At 43.2% G+C, this 16,734-nt stretch overlaps 2 protein-coding genes across 2 annotated transcripts in view; one reads left to right on the top strand and one right to left on the bottom strand.

Annotated features, from left to right (window-relative positions):
- DUS3L (dihydrouridine synthase 3 like) overlaps window positions 1–11,642 on the bottom strand; it is a 61,867-nt gene extending 50,225 nt beyond the window's left edge. Inside the window, exons 1-3 of the mRNA XM_033931189.1 lie at window positions 11,484–11,642; window positions 9,124–9,221; window positions 1,760–2,042 (exon numbers count right to left, since the gene is read on the bottom strand). Of these exons, the coding sequence (XP_033787080.1) occupies window positions 1,760–2,042; window positions 9,124–9,221 (381 nt within the window). The 5' untranslated portion in view covers window positions 11,484–11,642. The remainder of the gene's footprint in view (window positions 1–1,759; window positions 2,043–9,123; window positions 9,222–11,483) is intronic.
- Window positions 11,643–11,807: 165 nt separating this feature from the next.
- LOC117354177 (pituitary tumor-transforming gene 1 protein-interacting protein-like) overlaps window positions 11,808–16,734 on the top strand; it is a 108,677-nt gene continuing 103,750 nt past the window's right edge. Inside the window, exon 1 of the mRNA XM_033931190.1 lies at window positions 11,808–12,100. Within this exon, the coding sequence (XP_033787081.1) occupies window positions 11,983–12,100 (118 nt within the window). The 5' untranslated portion in view covers window positions 11,808–11,982. The remainder of the gene's footprint in view (window positions 12,101–16,734) is intronic.

The raw sequence follows: 16,734 nt of genomic DNA, 5'->3' as shown, positions 1-16,734 counted from the left end.
CGCGGTCGGCGTGGGGAGGGAGAGATAGAAGGGTCAGCGGGGGGGAGGGTTTGGCTTTCCCGGCATTGACATTATTATTGGCAAAAGTGAGATAGTGCCAGGAGCCAAACATTGCATCGAATTACTATTACTATTGTTAAATGTCCATTCCATTTACAAGTATTGATACATCATTTAAGATGATTTTAATATATTACTTACTGATACAGGTAAACTGATACGAGTTGAAAAAAGTACCGGCTTAAATCTGGTGAAATTATTACATTTTGTACATTATGAAAATGGAAAAATTTGCTAGCAATCCGAAAATTATTATTAGAAAGATGCTATGGGTTTGTGATTGGGCATTGTTTCCCCGAAAATAAGACCTAGTGCATTTTTTGGGCCCAAAATTAATATAAGACAGTGTCTTATTTTAGGGGAAACATGGTAGATATAGGAATAGAGAAAAATGCAGTGCTGTGCTAAATTGTACTAATTACAGGAATAGAGATACATTACAGTTCTGCATTAATTTGTTCTGACCAATTTTCTGGTCTGACCCAGCAGCGGCAATTCTTATGTTCTTTTTATTTCCCTTCGGAGGGTTTTGTAATCAGGTGATGTTATCAGTAAGCTGGAGAGGTGGTGGTCGAGTTTCGCTGCCTGAGTTGCTAGTAGTGCTTAGCGCTGATTTTTTTGTGTAGCTGGTTCAATGCACCATTTAGAATCTGGCCCTAAATGCATGCTATGTTAGCGGAGACTGGGTGTGGGTCAGCTGAGCAGGTAGCCCAGGGGCACTTACCACTGCTTCAAGAAGTGGTAAATGCATTTGCACTGACTGCAAACAAACAATTTTAATGTGCAATAAAAGACCACCTCCTCCCTCCCCACAATGCATTTGGTCTCATCTCATTCCACAGAGCTGCATCAACAGCATTGGATGGCCAGCTCGGTGCAAGACCTTGAACATCTGCGCAAGCCGGCTGGCTTCCATCCTCTCAAAAACAGGAAGTTTGGTGAAGGAAGATGTGCAAGGCCATGCACTGGGTGGGCCGTGCAATGCCAGTGATGCAGCTCCTAGAGTCACCACCCTGTGTCTGTTTCAATGCCAGTTCCTGCAGCTTTTCTCCACCCTAGGCCACCCAGCATGGAGGACTCACCCTGGGAAAGCTTCACTGCACTTTGTTTGCCTGCTCCACTCCTGCAAAAAGTAAGACCTCTTTTTTTGGGGGTGAAAGTGGGTTTTACTATAGTGGAAGAGAAAGGGCACATGTAGATGAAAGGAGGGAGAGTGAAGAGAAGGAGAAGATAGACAATAGACATTGGATGAAATTGGAAGGAGGAAAGCATTCAGAAGAGGGCAGACACTATTGCATATTACATGTATAGGTGACATATTTCTTATAGGGGATGGAACAAAGGAGGGAGATGGTGCTCACTAAGGGGGGTAGAGAAGACAGAGAGATTGGATCAAGGGGGCAGAGGGGTGGGACATATTTTAATTGCATGATTAAACATTTTAAATTGTATGATTAACCACAATTAAGAATTCTTAATCTTTCTGCAGCCCCAACTTTAATACACGCATAAGAGCAATTTTTCAAAAACTGAACTCAGTTTGGAAATAGAACATATGAAAAGGTGCAAGTACTCACAAACTACTGACAAAACTTAGCATTACTAATCGCCCATGATAAGCTGTCATGAAATAAGTTACCACTATTTTATTCTAAAATGGCCGCCCCATTTTACTGAACAAACCTTGCTATACACACACCTGGGTTATGGAGGGACACAACTTCTTCCCATCAAAGGCTGATGGTTTCATGAAAGGTCTCCTTTTGTTTTGCCCCCTTGCTCTCTTTTTCTCCTCTTTGGTTTCCTCTATTTCTTGGGTTTCTTCATTCTTGTCCTCCTGTTTCATTTTTTTGGGCTCTGGCTCTATCCGGTCACCGGTGTCTGCATCAATACTGTCCATTTGACCACCTTTGACTTCGCGCTTGGTCTCTTTGCCTTCTGCATCAATAAAGCTGTGAAACTGCTCTTTTGTGGTAAGATATCTACACAAGAGAAAGAAAACATTTCTCAAACATGCTCAGGTCATTTTAGTGCTCTTGCTAGTAGATGCCAAAGCATTTCGCTTCATTGCATTTAAGAGATTTCACTTGCCAACTGTTACACTTCTGTGCAGTTTAAAATGCAATATATCTAATGCATAACATAAAACAATACAAAACGTAATACTTCCCCAAATCCTCTGGAAAACTTCTACATTGTTTGGCAATCACAACCTCGTAGCTGGCAGTAACACACAAAAGATCTAGCTAGTCTGACATCTTTAAGAAGAATTTTCTATTTCTCAGGATTGCTCTTACAGCCAGAAAGAAATAAAATTCTAGGGCCGCAAAATAAGTTAGCAAATAGCATCCATTTCTCTAATAAATTGAGTGGATAAAGTATATTTTGAGGCCTCGAGTTGTTATACCCTTACAATGCACTTGCACGAATACGCTAATAGAAATGAAGCACCCAGGGATTCAGGCCCAAATTCTATAACTAACGCTTAAAGTTAGGCACCTATTTCGGAGGCACCCAACTAGATATACGCCTATCCAAATTGAATAACAAGCTCAATTAAGCTTTTTAATCAGCACTGATTGAAACATAAGCGCCTATCAACAAAGCACGATTCTGTAACAAGGCGCCTCTAAAAATTTAGGCAGCCTTCAAAAAATAGCCACTCTGCATTTAGGCGTGGGCGTGACTACATGTTAGGCGCCTTGTTGCAGAATCACTGTTCTTAAGCGTGCTTAAGCGCTCAGCTAGGTGCCTAATTTGTAGCTGTGCCTAGAGCTGGCCTATTTCTTGGGCACCTCCAAAATAGGTTCCGCTCAGCGTGATTCATTAAACAGCACCCAATTTTACTTGAATCGTGCTGAACAGTGCCTAATTAGGCATCTAACTTTTGGGTGCTACTTATAGAATTTGCCCTTGGCCCCGATTCTAAAACACATCTAAAGTTAGGCACCGTTTAGGTGCCTAAGTTAGGCATTCTTTGTAGAATCGCGCTCAGCAGCATTCAGCACTGTTTAGACACCTAACTTTTTAGGCATCCTTTAGAGCAGTGGTTCCCAAACCTGTCCTGGGGGACCCCCCAGCCAGTCAGGTTTTCAAGATATCCCTAATGAATATGCATGAGAGAGATTTGCATATAATGGAAGTGACTGGCTGGCGGTCCCCCAGGACAGGTTTGGGAACCACTGCTTTAGAGAATCAGGTTTAGGTGAGATTTAGACGTCCAAACAACGTTTTTAATGTTATAATATTTTATTAGAATGGCGATTTTATGCTGTTTTTATGGTGATTTTATGCTGGGAGTTGTATCTGTTTAATATTTTTATTTATTTCTCTTCCATCAGACAAAGTGACTGGAATTCAAACCAGCAACATTAGGATAGAAGGCTATGGGGCTCATAATAAAAAAAACAAAAAGTCTAAAAGTGGCCTAAATGGCTACTTGGATGATCAAAAACCGTATCTAAAACCAGCTTAGGCCTTTCCCCTGCCTCTAAATGCACAGACAGAAAAGAGGCGTTTTTAGAGGAGGGAAAAGGGCGGGCGGTGGGCCGACCTAGACCTAGGCGTGCAGCAGGTATAACCAAAACTTTAGGCAGATCTCTAAGCTATCATATCACAGGGCAGTCAGAGACACCTGCCTGGAAGTTGCTATAGCTCAATAAGTAAAAGCCCTGTGCTCCTCTTCCAGAGGTCTTGGGTTGAAATCCCAACCAGCTCCCCCAGCACATATTTTAATTGTGGCATTCTACCTTGCATGTGCACCTTGATGATCTCACAATGAGGACACCATTGTGCAGTTGCAAATCTCCCTTTGCAATGAAGTAGAACCCATGCTAAGGTCTGTATCTGTTTTTCTTCTGGTTTTAATCTTATGCAAATGAAGTTATGTATGCAATCTATATATTTTTTGTCATGTGCTTTCTTTACTTTCAAGAATGAGCTGTTTAGAGCACTGTTTAGTCAGGAAAAAAGGTAGCTTTTTAGCAAGAAAACTAAAGCTGTTTTTCATGTGCTGTGCTTCAGTTAATAATAATACATTTATTTTCTTGTATACCGCCCCACCAGCAGTTCTAGGCTGGTTCACAACAGAAGAACTGAAATATTTCTCTTTTTTTTTAACTTTATTTTTATTGATTTATAATATATCGCAAGTAGTACACTTGTTTCAGAAATACAGAACACAAAATGTCAAAAGAAAGGAATAACATCATGAGTGGTATACAAATTATTGTCTTTCTTAGACCACAAATAAACAGGGAGATCCATTAAATTCCATGGAGAAAGATAAAGGAAAATTAATTAATTATAGAAAGCCAACTATACTTAACAACCCCACAATTCTTAAATCCAGCTGATCATTACTAGTTTCCAGAAATCTTTTTGAGGTCTAGAAAAGCTCTCAATTGTGATGGTAAAAAGAAAGTGTACTTAGTCCCATGGTAGTAAACCAAACATTTACAAGGGTATGCTAAAAGATAAGAAGCCCCCAGTCCTTTTGTTTCTTCATGCATAGAAAGAAATTATTTTCTGCGGTCCTGTGTTATCTTGGATAGATCCGGTTAAATCCAGATTCTTTGTCCAGAAAAATCTTGATGTGAATTCAGAAAGTAAAGTTTCATTATATGATTTAAATCTTGTTCAAATACAAATTAGACTAAAAGAGACCCCCTTTCCTCGACATCGGAAAGGGATTCCTCCAAAATTGCAGTCAAATCTTTTTATACCAGCAAATTTCCTTCTTCATCAGCTTTAGTCATTTTAGTAGGAATATAATATATTTTATTAAAAGGAGGAATAGCTTGTTGGGGAATTCCTATGATTATTTTTGAAAATACTTAATGGAAATTCTTAAAATTCCCCAAAGAACTGAAACATTTCAGTTAAAAAACACAATTTCAAAAAGCACAACTATTATAAACTACTACATCCATTAAATACAGCATCAGATAAAAAGTACATTTAAAATAGAGAGCCTAATAAAAAAATACCTTCTTAAATATCAACATTCTTGTTTATCAAATAGGTGAGTTTTCAATAATTTCCTAAATGTAAGATAAGAATAGGCTTTTACAGTCAATGGATCTTTTCCTCTAATTAGCAAATAGCATTGCTGTTTGTCCACAAAATAGGTTTTGCATGCAATATATCTGTTTTGATGTGCCCCATTTATGGTGCCTTATTAAATGTATTTTGAGCTTAATAAAGCAAAAATAAAAACCCAGAGAGCTATTTAGCAGATCGCATTAAGAATGTCCAAAGAGTGCCTAAGTTCCGTCCATAGAACTCAGATCTATTTGAAGCCCAAACTAAGCTCAAAAGTAGACCTGGTTTTCATTCGCCTACAATATAGGCATCATATGGATGCCCTAGGTCGCTCAGTGTTATGTAAATGAATCGAAGGATGCCCAAATTGAGTCATTGCCCAAACCACGCCCATGCCTATTAAGTTAGCCATGAGTTTTAAACATGGGCGCCAATGAAATTGGGGCTGTGTCTACAAAGTGGCGTCTACGTCCTTTGGACACCTAAGTACTAATTATCGCTTAAGACCCTTAATTGGCTCATTAACCAGCTAACTTTAGGCATGACTTAGGCTGTCCTTTATAGAATCAGGGCCTAAGAGTGTTGCCCTTATAGAGGTATCTGTAATGGACTCTTCCAGGATGGCTGATATATTTTGTAAGTCAAGTTGAGAAGTTTGACTATTTTCTCTTTCCAAAACTTCTTGGGATTGCTTAATTGGAAGGTAGTTCTGTATATCTTATTTAATGGTGGTATACAGTCCGAAGTATATTTTAATATCCCCATTAAATAGTTTTTGAACATATCTAGGAAGATATCCCTACAATCTTGGAAAAATTAAGAATTCTTACATTTAGTCTCCGATTGAAATTCTCAAAGTTTTCAATTTTCTTATGATTTCTGGCAGAAAATGCTCAATCGAGAGCTGCCTGAATGGTAGCGAAGGCGTCGAGGAAGCTGGCGCCTTCACACTCCCCTTCCGTTTGAGCGGCATATCTCCAAGGTAAGACGAAAAAAACACCGACAGCCTTGAGAGTGCATTCTTAGCACCGCCAGCTGGTGCCGCCATCTTGGCCACTCCCGAGTTGTTATATCCAAATGAAAACCAAACAGTCTACTTTTATCTTATTTATGATCATGCCTTATCCATTGATTACAGGGTCTAATAAAATCCTTCATGTGTCACAGAGCATATGTCATCATAATCCTTGAGCAATCTGAGCAACATCTGATCTTGAATACATTCAGAGAATGGCTGGAATGGGTCTAAAAGTCACCTCCAATACTAAGAGGGATTAAAGGTAGATGTGTACATATAGTACAAAAAAAATATGTAGCTGCCACTCAGGAAATAGCTTGACAGCACATTTTTGGATAGCAGTTACAGCAGTATGAACAATTTTCCATGTAAAAGTGAATTAAAACAGCATAGGAAATGTTAAATATAAGAGCATTATTAAAAATGTTTTCCAAACCTTTGTAACCAGTGTTTTCTCTCTCCTTCTCCTCCCTTTTCACTCTCTCTTCTCCTGATTTTGTCCTGTGCCCTTTCATAGGGAGGTTGCCTGGAGCCCTGCAGAGCTTGCATGACCCTCATTATTGAAAATGAAACAGCACCCCTCACTGCCAGGTGGAGGACTCCTGCTCAGCTTAGAGGGAGCATAACTTAAAGTGGCAGAGTTCAAGGCGTGGCAACATAGCAGGACAGGATCTGCTCCCTCCACTCCAGTGTCACCCTACCTCTGCCCAGCCATCCTAAAACCCTAAAAACCTCAAGAAATCAAACTCTACATGTTCAGCAATTGTAAAGAAATAGACAGTGTAATGCAATATATCAGAGATGTGTGTTTCCAAAAGCTCCCAAAACTGTATAAGGGAGTTATACAGAAATTTCCTGCCGGTCCACAGGGCTGGCACATTTATCGGGCCGAGACAGTGTTCTTCAGTCGCCAGTCCGTGGTGCGATCGAAGCGGCGTTATCTTCGGGCTGGCTCCCTCTTCCTCACTGATGCAGTGCACAAAGACATGGGCAGTGGCTCCTAAGCGCGTCCTGCACCTGATCCAGAAGCCTTCTCTCTGACGTCGCAACGTCAGAGGGAAGGCTTTCTGATGAGGCATGGGACACGCGAGGAGCCGATGCCCGCACCTTTGTGCACTACATCAGTGAGGAAGAAGAAGCCGCCAGCCTGAAGATAACACCGGGGGTGGCATAAAATGGCCAGGCAGGAGCAGGCCAGAAAGTAAGGCACAGCCTGGAGAGAGGGAATGATTTTAGTTTAAAATTTGGTGATTGAATTGTGTTAATTTTGAGAATTTACATCTGCTGTCTGTATTTTGCACTGTTCAGGAAGAAATGCATTTGTTTCTTTTTCACTGGGGTTGTATGCAGAATCTTGCATCTTAGGGTTTGTTTGTATATATTAGTACTTTTACTTTTTGGTCCTGTATTTGCATAGGAGTTATCTGTTTTCTGATAGGAATGAATGTTGAGAAGCATTCAGTGTGCTTTGTGTAGTTTAATTTTGTGGTTAACCATTATGTGTTGTTAATAAGATTATATATTGTGTGTGTATGTACAGTGGTGCCTCGCACAGCGAACGCCTCGCACAGCGAACGCTGCGCACAACGAACTTTATGTCGTGATCCGTATAACGTACTTCGTTTCACACAACGAAGTCGCCCGAGCTGCATACTTCCGGGGTTCCTGCGGGGTTGGATCGCAGCGGGGTTGGTCGAGCCGCGAGGGTAGTCTCCTTCTCCTTACCTGCCCTGTCGCAGCCGCACACAGCCGAACGGAAATCTTCCCGATGTCAGCGCTGACGTCGGAGGGAGGGCTTAAGCAAAGCCCTCCCTTCCTCCGACGTCAGCGCTGACATCAGGAAGACTTCCGGTCGGCTGTGTGCGGCTGCGGCAGGGCAGGTAGGAAGAAGGCAATGGCGAACGAAAGAGGGGGGAGGGGGCGGTCCGCCCCGAAGAATGTGCACAGATGGTCAGGTCCCCCGATCGACCGACAACAGGCCCGGCCGACAAACCTCCCTGCCCTGTAGCCGCGAATCTAAATTACCTCTTACAGCAGCTTCAATAATCCAGCTGCTGTAAGAAGGTAATTTAGATTCGCGGCTACAGGACAGGGAGATTTGTCCGACCGGGCCTGTTCTGTTGTCGGTCGGGTGCAAAAGCGCCACAAAGGTGGAGGCAGGGAGGGAGGAAAGGTGGAGTGGAGAAAGCACATGTTGGAGCAGGGGATGAGAGGGAGGGAGAGAAGGGGAAATATTGGACAAGGGCAGAAGGGATGCTAAATCATAGGGTGACAGGCAGAGAGAACAACAGGAAAAAGAGTGGAAGCAATCTTGAACCCTGAGGGTGAGGGCAGAGAGAGGTGGTGAGATGATTGATCATGGGGAGAGGGACAAAAGGGAATAGAGATGGGATAGGAAGATAGTGGAAGTAAAAGGACAGGGAGATGTATGTTTTTAGATGTATCTAAATAAAAATAATAACAAAAAATTTATCTTTTTTATGTCATCTTAGCATATTTTATGCTGCAGAACGAATTATTTTTTTTTACATGTATTCCTATGGGAAAACGCGTTTCACATAACGAACGTTTCACATAACAAACTTGCTCCTGGAACCAATTAAGTTCGTTGTGTGAGGCACCACTGTATATATGAAAAATAAATGGAAAAAGTGGTGTTACAATTAGTACTATTATGGGTCTGGGGCAGAGATGGGCGGGGTCTGGCCCACGACAGCCCAGTGTTCTTCAACCGCCAGCCCACAAAATAATTATTGTATTTCCGCAGGTCCATAGGTGTCAAAAGGTTGAAGAACACTGCTCTAGATAATAGCTACAAAGGTAGCAGTGTCAAAAACCAAATAAGAACATGGGATTCAAGTTTCAAGTTTATTGGTTTCTTGGTATATTATATATACTTAAACTGGGAACCACCTTAAGTCTCCATTTGTGCAAGGTCTAGCATTCAAGTTCTCTCTTTTGCTGTAGCAGGTGCCACTTTGGATGCAGAAACTGACACTTACTTGTGCTTAATGGCTGCCACTCCGCTGTCACGGGCATCAATCCCACTGTTCGGTTTGCCATTTTCAAGGCTCAGGCTAACTGCTACAGCTTCTCCCATCTATAAGTAAACCAGAAGTAAAGATCTGATTTTAGTACATATTTCTTTTGCTGAGACACAGGATGGAAAAATAAATTATTTACATCAGTGTCTCTCAAACTGTGTGCCCCAAAGAGGTTCCAGGTATGCCCGGAGATATTCCAAAATTTAACTTTATTTATAAAAATTCCCTTCATAAGTATACACTAGAATAGATGACATGTACATCATATATGAAAGAGTCTGTTAATGTTATGACTGTCTGTGTGCCTAAGGATACAACTGCCCAGACAAGCATCATTCTTTGACCCGATTGGTCCTTAAAAACTAACGGCAAGTTAATTTTCGTTTTTTGTGGGGGGGTTTCTTTTGGGGGGGGTTATGCAGTAGTTATCCTAACTTGAGCAACAAAGCAATCAAGACTTTGTTACCATCTTTGCAAACTTGGATTTTCAGCTCTGACAGAAATTAAATTGAAAAAAAAGAGAACTGCAGATGATGAAATGAGTGTTTGCTTGTCAACTATCGAGCCGCGTTTTGAGTTAATTTGCATTCGAAACAAGTATATCTATCGCATTGATTAGCAATTCTGTTCACTTTAGTTTCACCATTGTTACAATTACTTATACATAGTTTTTTAAAAACTTTAAATAAATAACTCTCAAATTTTTTTTTTTTTTTTTTTTGCAATTTTATAATTTCAATCTTTAACGTGCGCAAAAAACATCTGCTCCGTTTAGTCTGCCAAAGTATAAAAAGTTTGAGAGACACTGCTTTACATGAATGGTAGACCCAGTAGCCTCAACAAAAGGAACAGGTTTTAAAGGGGGAGGGAGAGGGCAGGAATCATTATTCAACATTTTGGTCAAATAAGCTGAAAATGCACGGGGGCTGGAGTGAGAGTCTGGACTTTTGGGCTGGCCAGGGAGACGCCGAACCACCTCACGTTTCATTTCTGTCTGCACTTGCCGATGCACCAAACTGGCTCTGGCCACCAAAGATACTGTCAAAAATAAATAGCCCATCTTATTTCTTCCTCTACCGTTGCAAACGGAAAATCCAGAGAACATGACAATCAAAGATTATGGGCCTTGCAGAGAGGCAGGGTGGCAGAGGGCAGGGTGCTTTTTTGCACAAGGAAAATGTTTTATTTTGATGTTTTCAGGGCTGCAGGGCTGAGATTTCAGGGCAGCAGAGAGCAGGCCACTGGGCAAGGATGTGAGCGACTGGTCCTCAGCAGTCGCTCAGGTTGGATTGGTCAGTGTTCCTTGTCTTTAGTGAATCTAGGCCCTTCCTACTTTGCCTGGGCAGATCAGATCAGGCAGAAAGTTAGTGAATCGGGTCGGGAAATGCTCGCAAACTGGTCAGGACATGATCGGTGTGTTTAGTGAATCTGGCCCTATGGGCTAGATTCAGAAAGCAAACCGATTGTATACTGATCAGTTTGCGACCCCTTTGTGACCAGATTTCCCTCGGACCCCATTCACTAAACTCTCCTGCGATCTGCTTCGTATCAGTGCATGCAAATGAGGTGAAACACATGCAAAGTAGGTAGGGACGCGATTCACAACACAAAATTTCACATCTGACTGGGCTGGTCGATCAACTGAAGAAGTGACTGCTGGGGACCAAGTCGAAAACATCTTTCCGACTCCGGAAGCTCTGCTCTCTGCCCTACTCGCCGCCCTCTCCTGCCTGTTCGTCCTGAATTGCCGCATCGCCGCCCCGGTTTTCTCCTGCCCTTCTTCCCTGAATCTCTCCTGCCCGTCGAGCCCGCGGGTTTAACCCGCGGGTTTAAAGCGCGTTAAAACCACAGGCTCGCAGGGCTAAAAACTAATAATAAAAGTTCAACTAAAATATCGTGGCTCCGACGTGCATGCGCAGACCATCTACAGATGAAAAGTGATCCGTGCCGGCAGATGGGGGCGTTCCTCCGATCGCCCCCATCTGCATATTTTAGTTTGCTGAATTGGTCGGACCTGCCCGGATCGGACAGGTTGGTGAATCTGGCCCTATGCTAGGATCCTATTCAATTGACCCTTCTGGTGGTCACGAAGCTGCCTACAATTTCTTGCACAGAGAACAAATGCCACTACTACTATTAATTATTTCTATAGCGCTGCACAGAGTCACCAAGAAAACAGTCCCTGCTCGAAAGAGCTTACACTCTAAACAGCCAAGCCAGACAAACGGGATGTCATGGATACAGTTAAGGGGGAACCGGTTAATCAGTGGGTTTTCAGTCTGCTTTTAAACGAGGACGGGGGCAGCGCCTGTGCCTACCTGCGCTCACTCAGCCCCGCACGCTGGCTCCAGAGGAAACGGAAACGAGAGGCGCTTTCGCTCTCTCACACACGGTCCGGAATGAAACACGCCCAGGCACATATAGGGAAAGCCTGGCCGTACCGGGGTGGGGGAGCAGTGCAAAGCAGAAGGATCTGGGGTTCTTGCTTTCCACGCCGCGCTCGACCCCGTACCCTGCGTTCTCTCGAAACCTTCTCGGTATCTGAGGCTAAGGAAGGGCAGACCGAGTTTCCGGGCGAGGCTCTGAGATCGCAACTCCCCAGCAGGCGCCTTCCCCCCCCCCCCTACCTCGCGCGATCGTCACACGCCCCTCTGCACGTGAGCAGGGAGCCGGACGGGCTCGGGCGAGCGAAGAGGAAGTGAGCGGTGCCGCGCGGGGGATTCTTTTGGTGTAGCTGCAAGCTCCCTGCGGCCCGGGCGGTAATTCCATCTTTGCGCCCGAGATCCCGGGCTGAAGCGGGACGGACGGGCAGACGCGATGGTGCCCCCTCCCCGCCGCCTCTTGGCCCTCCTGCTCGCCGCCGCCGCCCATTGGATCTGCTCAGCGGCCTTGGAGGTCCACAGCACCGTCACCCCGGTGCCCATCCTCCAGCACTGTAAGGACACAGTCCCTCCCTACCCACGTCGTGTGCAGGGGGTAACGGGATGACGGGTTCAGCCTGCCTGAGAGTTGCCATCGGGGTTAGGTGAAGTAGGAGGCAGTGTTCATAGTCTTTGGGGGGGTGCTAAAAGAGGTCCGCGCTTTACTCCCCCCCTCCCATCAAGCTGGCACTGCAAAAGCAGAGAAGGGCACAATAGTTTTCTATTTAAGCTGGGCTCACTTATCTTCTCAGCCCACAATAAAATACAGTTTCATTGTGTTCTAACCTTGAAATCTGCAAAGCTAGAAGATAGTTCCCTCTTCTCCCTAGATCCAAACTGCCACCAAATGCCCTGATCTCAGGCTCTGATTAAGGCTAGTGAATTACTTGTTCCTAATAATACAGTAATTTGCATTTAAACAGGGCTTTCACCTCTTAAGAATGGCAGACAGCATTACACTTAGGGCTCCTTTTACAAAGGTGCATTAGGGCCTTAACACGTGGAATAGTGCGCATGCTAGCTGCTACCGCCTCCTTTTGAACAGGCGGTAGTAATCCAGTACGTGCGCTAAAAATGCACGTAAAAGGAGCCCTCATGCCTTGTTATGATTTTGAAACTAATTTTATTCTGTTCTTCATAATGGCCACATATGCTACCCACCACCAATACACATTATTTGCTGCAAGGTTCATGCAGTGAGCCCTGTGACAAATAACACACATTCATGGCATTAGTGTGCACTCTTGGGGGTCTTTTACTAAAAGGTGTAAAGCCCTTAACCTGTGGTTTGCACACACACACAGGCTATCACAGAATGCATTACAGCTTTGCAGAGGCGGTGTGTGTCATGGGCAGAGAGTAGGTATTCCCATGTTATCCAGCTAGCATGTTGTGGTTATTGTGTGCTAACTGCATAACACAAGTTAACTTGGAAGCACTTAACATCTTCTAAATAAGAGGTGGTAAGGGCAAGATTCTATGAATGGCACCTAATAAGCTCAATTGATGTGATAATTGACCCCGCCATTAAAAGCTCATTAAAAAAACAAGTGTTCAGCGCATAACTTGGAGTGACACTAACAACACCTACCTTAAAAGTAGGCGTGCTTAGGGGCGGAGAATAGGCATGGTATGACTTAAATGCCACGAGGCATCTGTGTTAGGCGCCAGTAAATTAGGCCAGGAATAACCTTGGCTTAATATACCAGCACCTAACATTAAGATGCCTTAGCGATGCCTAAGTTGAGTTTGGACCAAACCAGCAAACAGAGAAAGCTTCACCTTATAATACCAACAGAACAGGAAAAAAGGCAAGGGAGACATCAAACAACAACTTGGAATACTGAAGAAGCTGTTTTTTGGCACCATTCTAATTGAATTTGCTCGTTTAATCTCTCTCCCTACCACCTATTTGAGCCAGTGTCCCCTGAGGAAGGCATTTAGAAATGCAGAAACATGGATCCTAGTTGGCACTGTGCTTTGAATAAGAATAAATAATAATAATAATAACTTTATTCTTCTATACCGCCACAATCTTGCGACTTCTAGGCGGTTTACAGTAAGGAGAGCTGGATACACAGCGACATACAGGAGAGCTGGATATACAGCGAAATACAATATGCAGATATTCAGAGGAAATACAGAGAGCAGAGACCTTAAGAGGCAATAGTACAGAAATGCAATTTGCTGAGCAAAATATAAGATATACATTTTGGTAGGTAATTTCCGACAGGACCTGTTTGGAATAAATGGCAATGTGTGACAAAATGAAGATAACATTATATTTATGGCAGTGCAGTAAATTTAGATGGATTATGGAGGGGGAGTGGGGGGAGATCGGGTCAATTGTTTAGGTATTTCTGGAACAGGTATGTTTTTAGGCTCTTGTTTGGTTGGAAGGACGTCTCTCTTGCCTTTTTTCCTGTTCTGTAAGATGAGTTAGGAGCGATTTTATAAACGGCACCTAGAGGTTGATTGACACCTGCACTGAGTGGCGCCGGGATTGGAACTTCTATACCATCTTTCTGTAGTTTTACAACCACACTCAAAGTGGTTTACATACAGGTTCTTCAAGCATTTTTCCCTGACTGTCCTGGTGGGCTCACAATCTGTCTAAAGTATCTGGGGCAGGGGAGGATTAAGTGACTTGCCCAGGGTCACAGGGAGCAGCGCAGGGTTCAAACCCACAACCTCAGGGAATTGAGGCTGTAGCTCTAACCATTACACTGCACTCTCCTTTGCTCCTGTGTTAACTGTTCACTAATTACAACATTAGTGCATGGCCTACAATAAGATATTATTTTAAAAAACCAAAAAGTGCTGCATGGAATCTGGTCTTCGTGCTTGGGAAAGTCCATGTCAAAAGGCTTTAAGCCTAGATTTTACCGCATTTCAGTAGAATGGCCACTTAGGGCTCCTTTTACAAAGCCACGCTAGCGGGTTTAACACACGCACTGGATTAGCGCGCGCTAGCCGGAAATCTACTGCCTGCTCCAAAGGAGGCGGTAGCGGCTAGCGCGTGTGGCAATTGAGCGTGCGCTATTCCGCACATTAAGGCCCTAGCGCAGCTTTGTAAAAGGAGCCCTTAGTAAATAAATGACTCTATTTGTATATTTGGAACCATAGGTATAATGTTCATGCCAATTAAAGGCTTCTAATTTTAGGTGTTTACAAATTGAAAATTTAGATGTTTAGGGTTTAATTAGGGTGTTTTTGAAGGTACAAAATAATTAGGGGGAAATTCTATAAACTGTTGCAGGTCTATTTTCATTTATTTGCATGGGGGAGGGGGTTGGTTGGAATATACGACCTGTTGAGTGTCACTTGGTATGATAGCCGGTCAGGCAGCCTTATAAAATATTAAGGGAGAAAGTAACATAACATAACAACATGAAATTGTATTTATATACCGCTATACATCTGGTAGTTTGATGCGATTAACAAAAATTATTTCAAGGGTGCACTAAGGCTGCACATAGTACAACAGTGGACTAAAGACTGGGCAGAGTCGGAGAAGTATAGGGATACATAGGAGGTCAGTGTTAATAACTTATTTTATAAATGAGTTTTTAGGTTATGTCTAAAGTACATGCACCAAGAGGAGGACAATATAATGGGGAGCAGCTCTCAACTCAGATGGGCTGCTTGAAAGGATAACAGAAATGTTTTTTGCGACCTTCCTTGCAGGGAGGGGAAGGAAAACATGGAGTTATTTCGGGCTAGGGTAGCAAATTCAAATACCTCCATCATGTAGCTCAGGAGGAGGATATGGAGGAGAGCTTTGTACATGAAGAGGCCAAATTTGAAGAGAGGGTAGGTCTTGCTGGTGAACCAGTGAAGTTGTTTATAATATGGCGTGACGTGATCTGATTTATTCAGACCGAAGATGAGACGTATAGCAGAGTGTTGGATTATTCGGAGTCTATTGTAATGCTTTTGAGGGCACAAGAGGTAAACAATGTTGCAGTAGGCCAGGATGCTAAGGATTAGTGATTGAGAAGATCCAGAAAAGGAGAGGGTCAAAATAAGAACAGATAGATTGCAGTTTCCAGAGAGTGGCAAAGCCTTTATGTATAACAGCATCTACTTGGGCTGTCATGGTAATCTTCTGGTCTAGTGTCGATCCCAGGATCTTGATGGTTGATTGTAATGCTTAGGGCTTGCCCTTAATAGTGGTGCTGTCTTGTTCGAGGCTGAGGTGTTCACGAAGAAGAATTTAGTTTTTTTAGAGTTCAGTTTCAGCTTATGATTCCTCATCCAGTCTTCCATTACTTTGATAATCTCATCGTCTCGTCTAGACTCTTTTGAAGGGTACAGAGGTGATTGGAAGGAGGACTGTGATGTCAACTGTGTAGCTATAGCTTTTTACTCCTATGGATGCCAGTTAGCACAGGTAGATATTAAATAAGAGTGGTGATAGCAGGGAACCTTGGGGCACTCCGCAGTACATGGGCCAGACAGAGGAAAGTTTATCATTTGAGCCCATTTGATATGAACAGCTGGTTAGAAAGCCCCAGAACAAATTCAGGACCGTGCCTGCAATGTCAATAGCATCTAGGTAGAATAGGAGAATAGTATGATAAACAAGGTTGAAGATATTGCTCAAGTCAAATTGCAAGACTAGAGAACCCTGTCCTCTGGTGAATATTGTTTAGCAACAATGCTAGTACTGTCTCGGTGCTAAAAAATGTTTGCAGTCTGGACTGGGAGTCATTTAGTATGTCATGCTGTTCCGAGCAACTGCTGATACACAAGGCCTTCCAGGAGCTTCGCAAAAAAGAGGATGAAAGCGATTGGGCGGTAGTTAGTGTCTGAGGAGACAGGTTCTTTGCTGTATTTAACAATTGGTGTTATCAAGATGCCCTTTCTCATTAGGAAAGGTGCTTTTGTGAAGCATAATCTCAGTCCAGTGGAATAACCCCTTAAAGGTCAGTGGGGAGGACTGCAAGAAACTTGATGGGCAAGTGTCCAGTAAACAGCATGCATGCACATATTTTGTCAATAGTTTTTGGAATAGGGCAAAGTTGTGGGCAGGGAAGGCTTTCCTAACTAAGTCGACTTGGTGGTTTCTGAGAACCATTTCACATGGGCTGTCGTTTGGAGTGCTGTTGGGAGCGAAACGTGTGGTAGAGGGGTCAGGATCATTGAG

The sequence above is a fragment of the Geotrypetes seraphini genome, chromosome 2 (assembly GCF_902459505.1).
Source record: "Geotrypetes seraphini chromosome 2, aGeoSer1.1, whole genome shotgun sequence".
NCBI lineage: Eukaryota > Metazoa > Chordata > Amphibia > Gymnophiona > Dermophiidae > Geotrypetes > Geotrypetes seraphini.
This window is presented reverse-complemented; position numbering and strand designations above follow the sequence as displayed.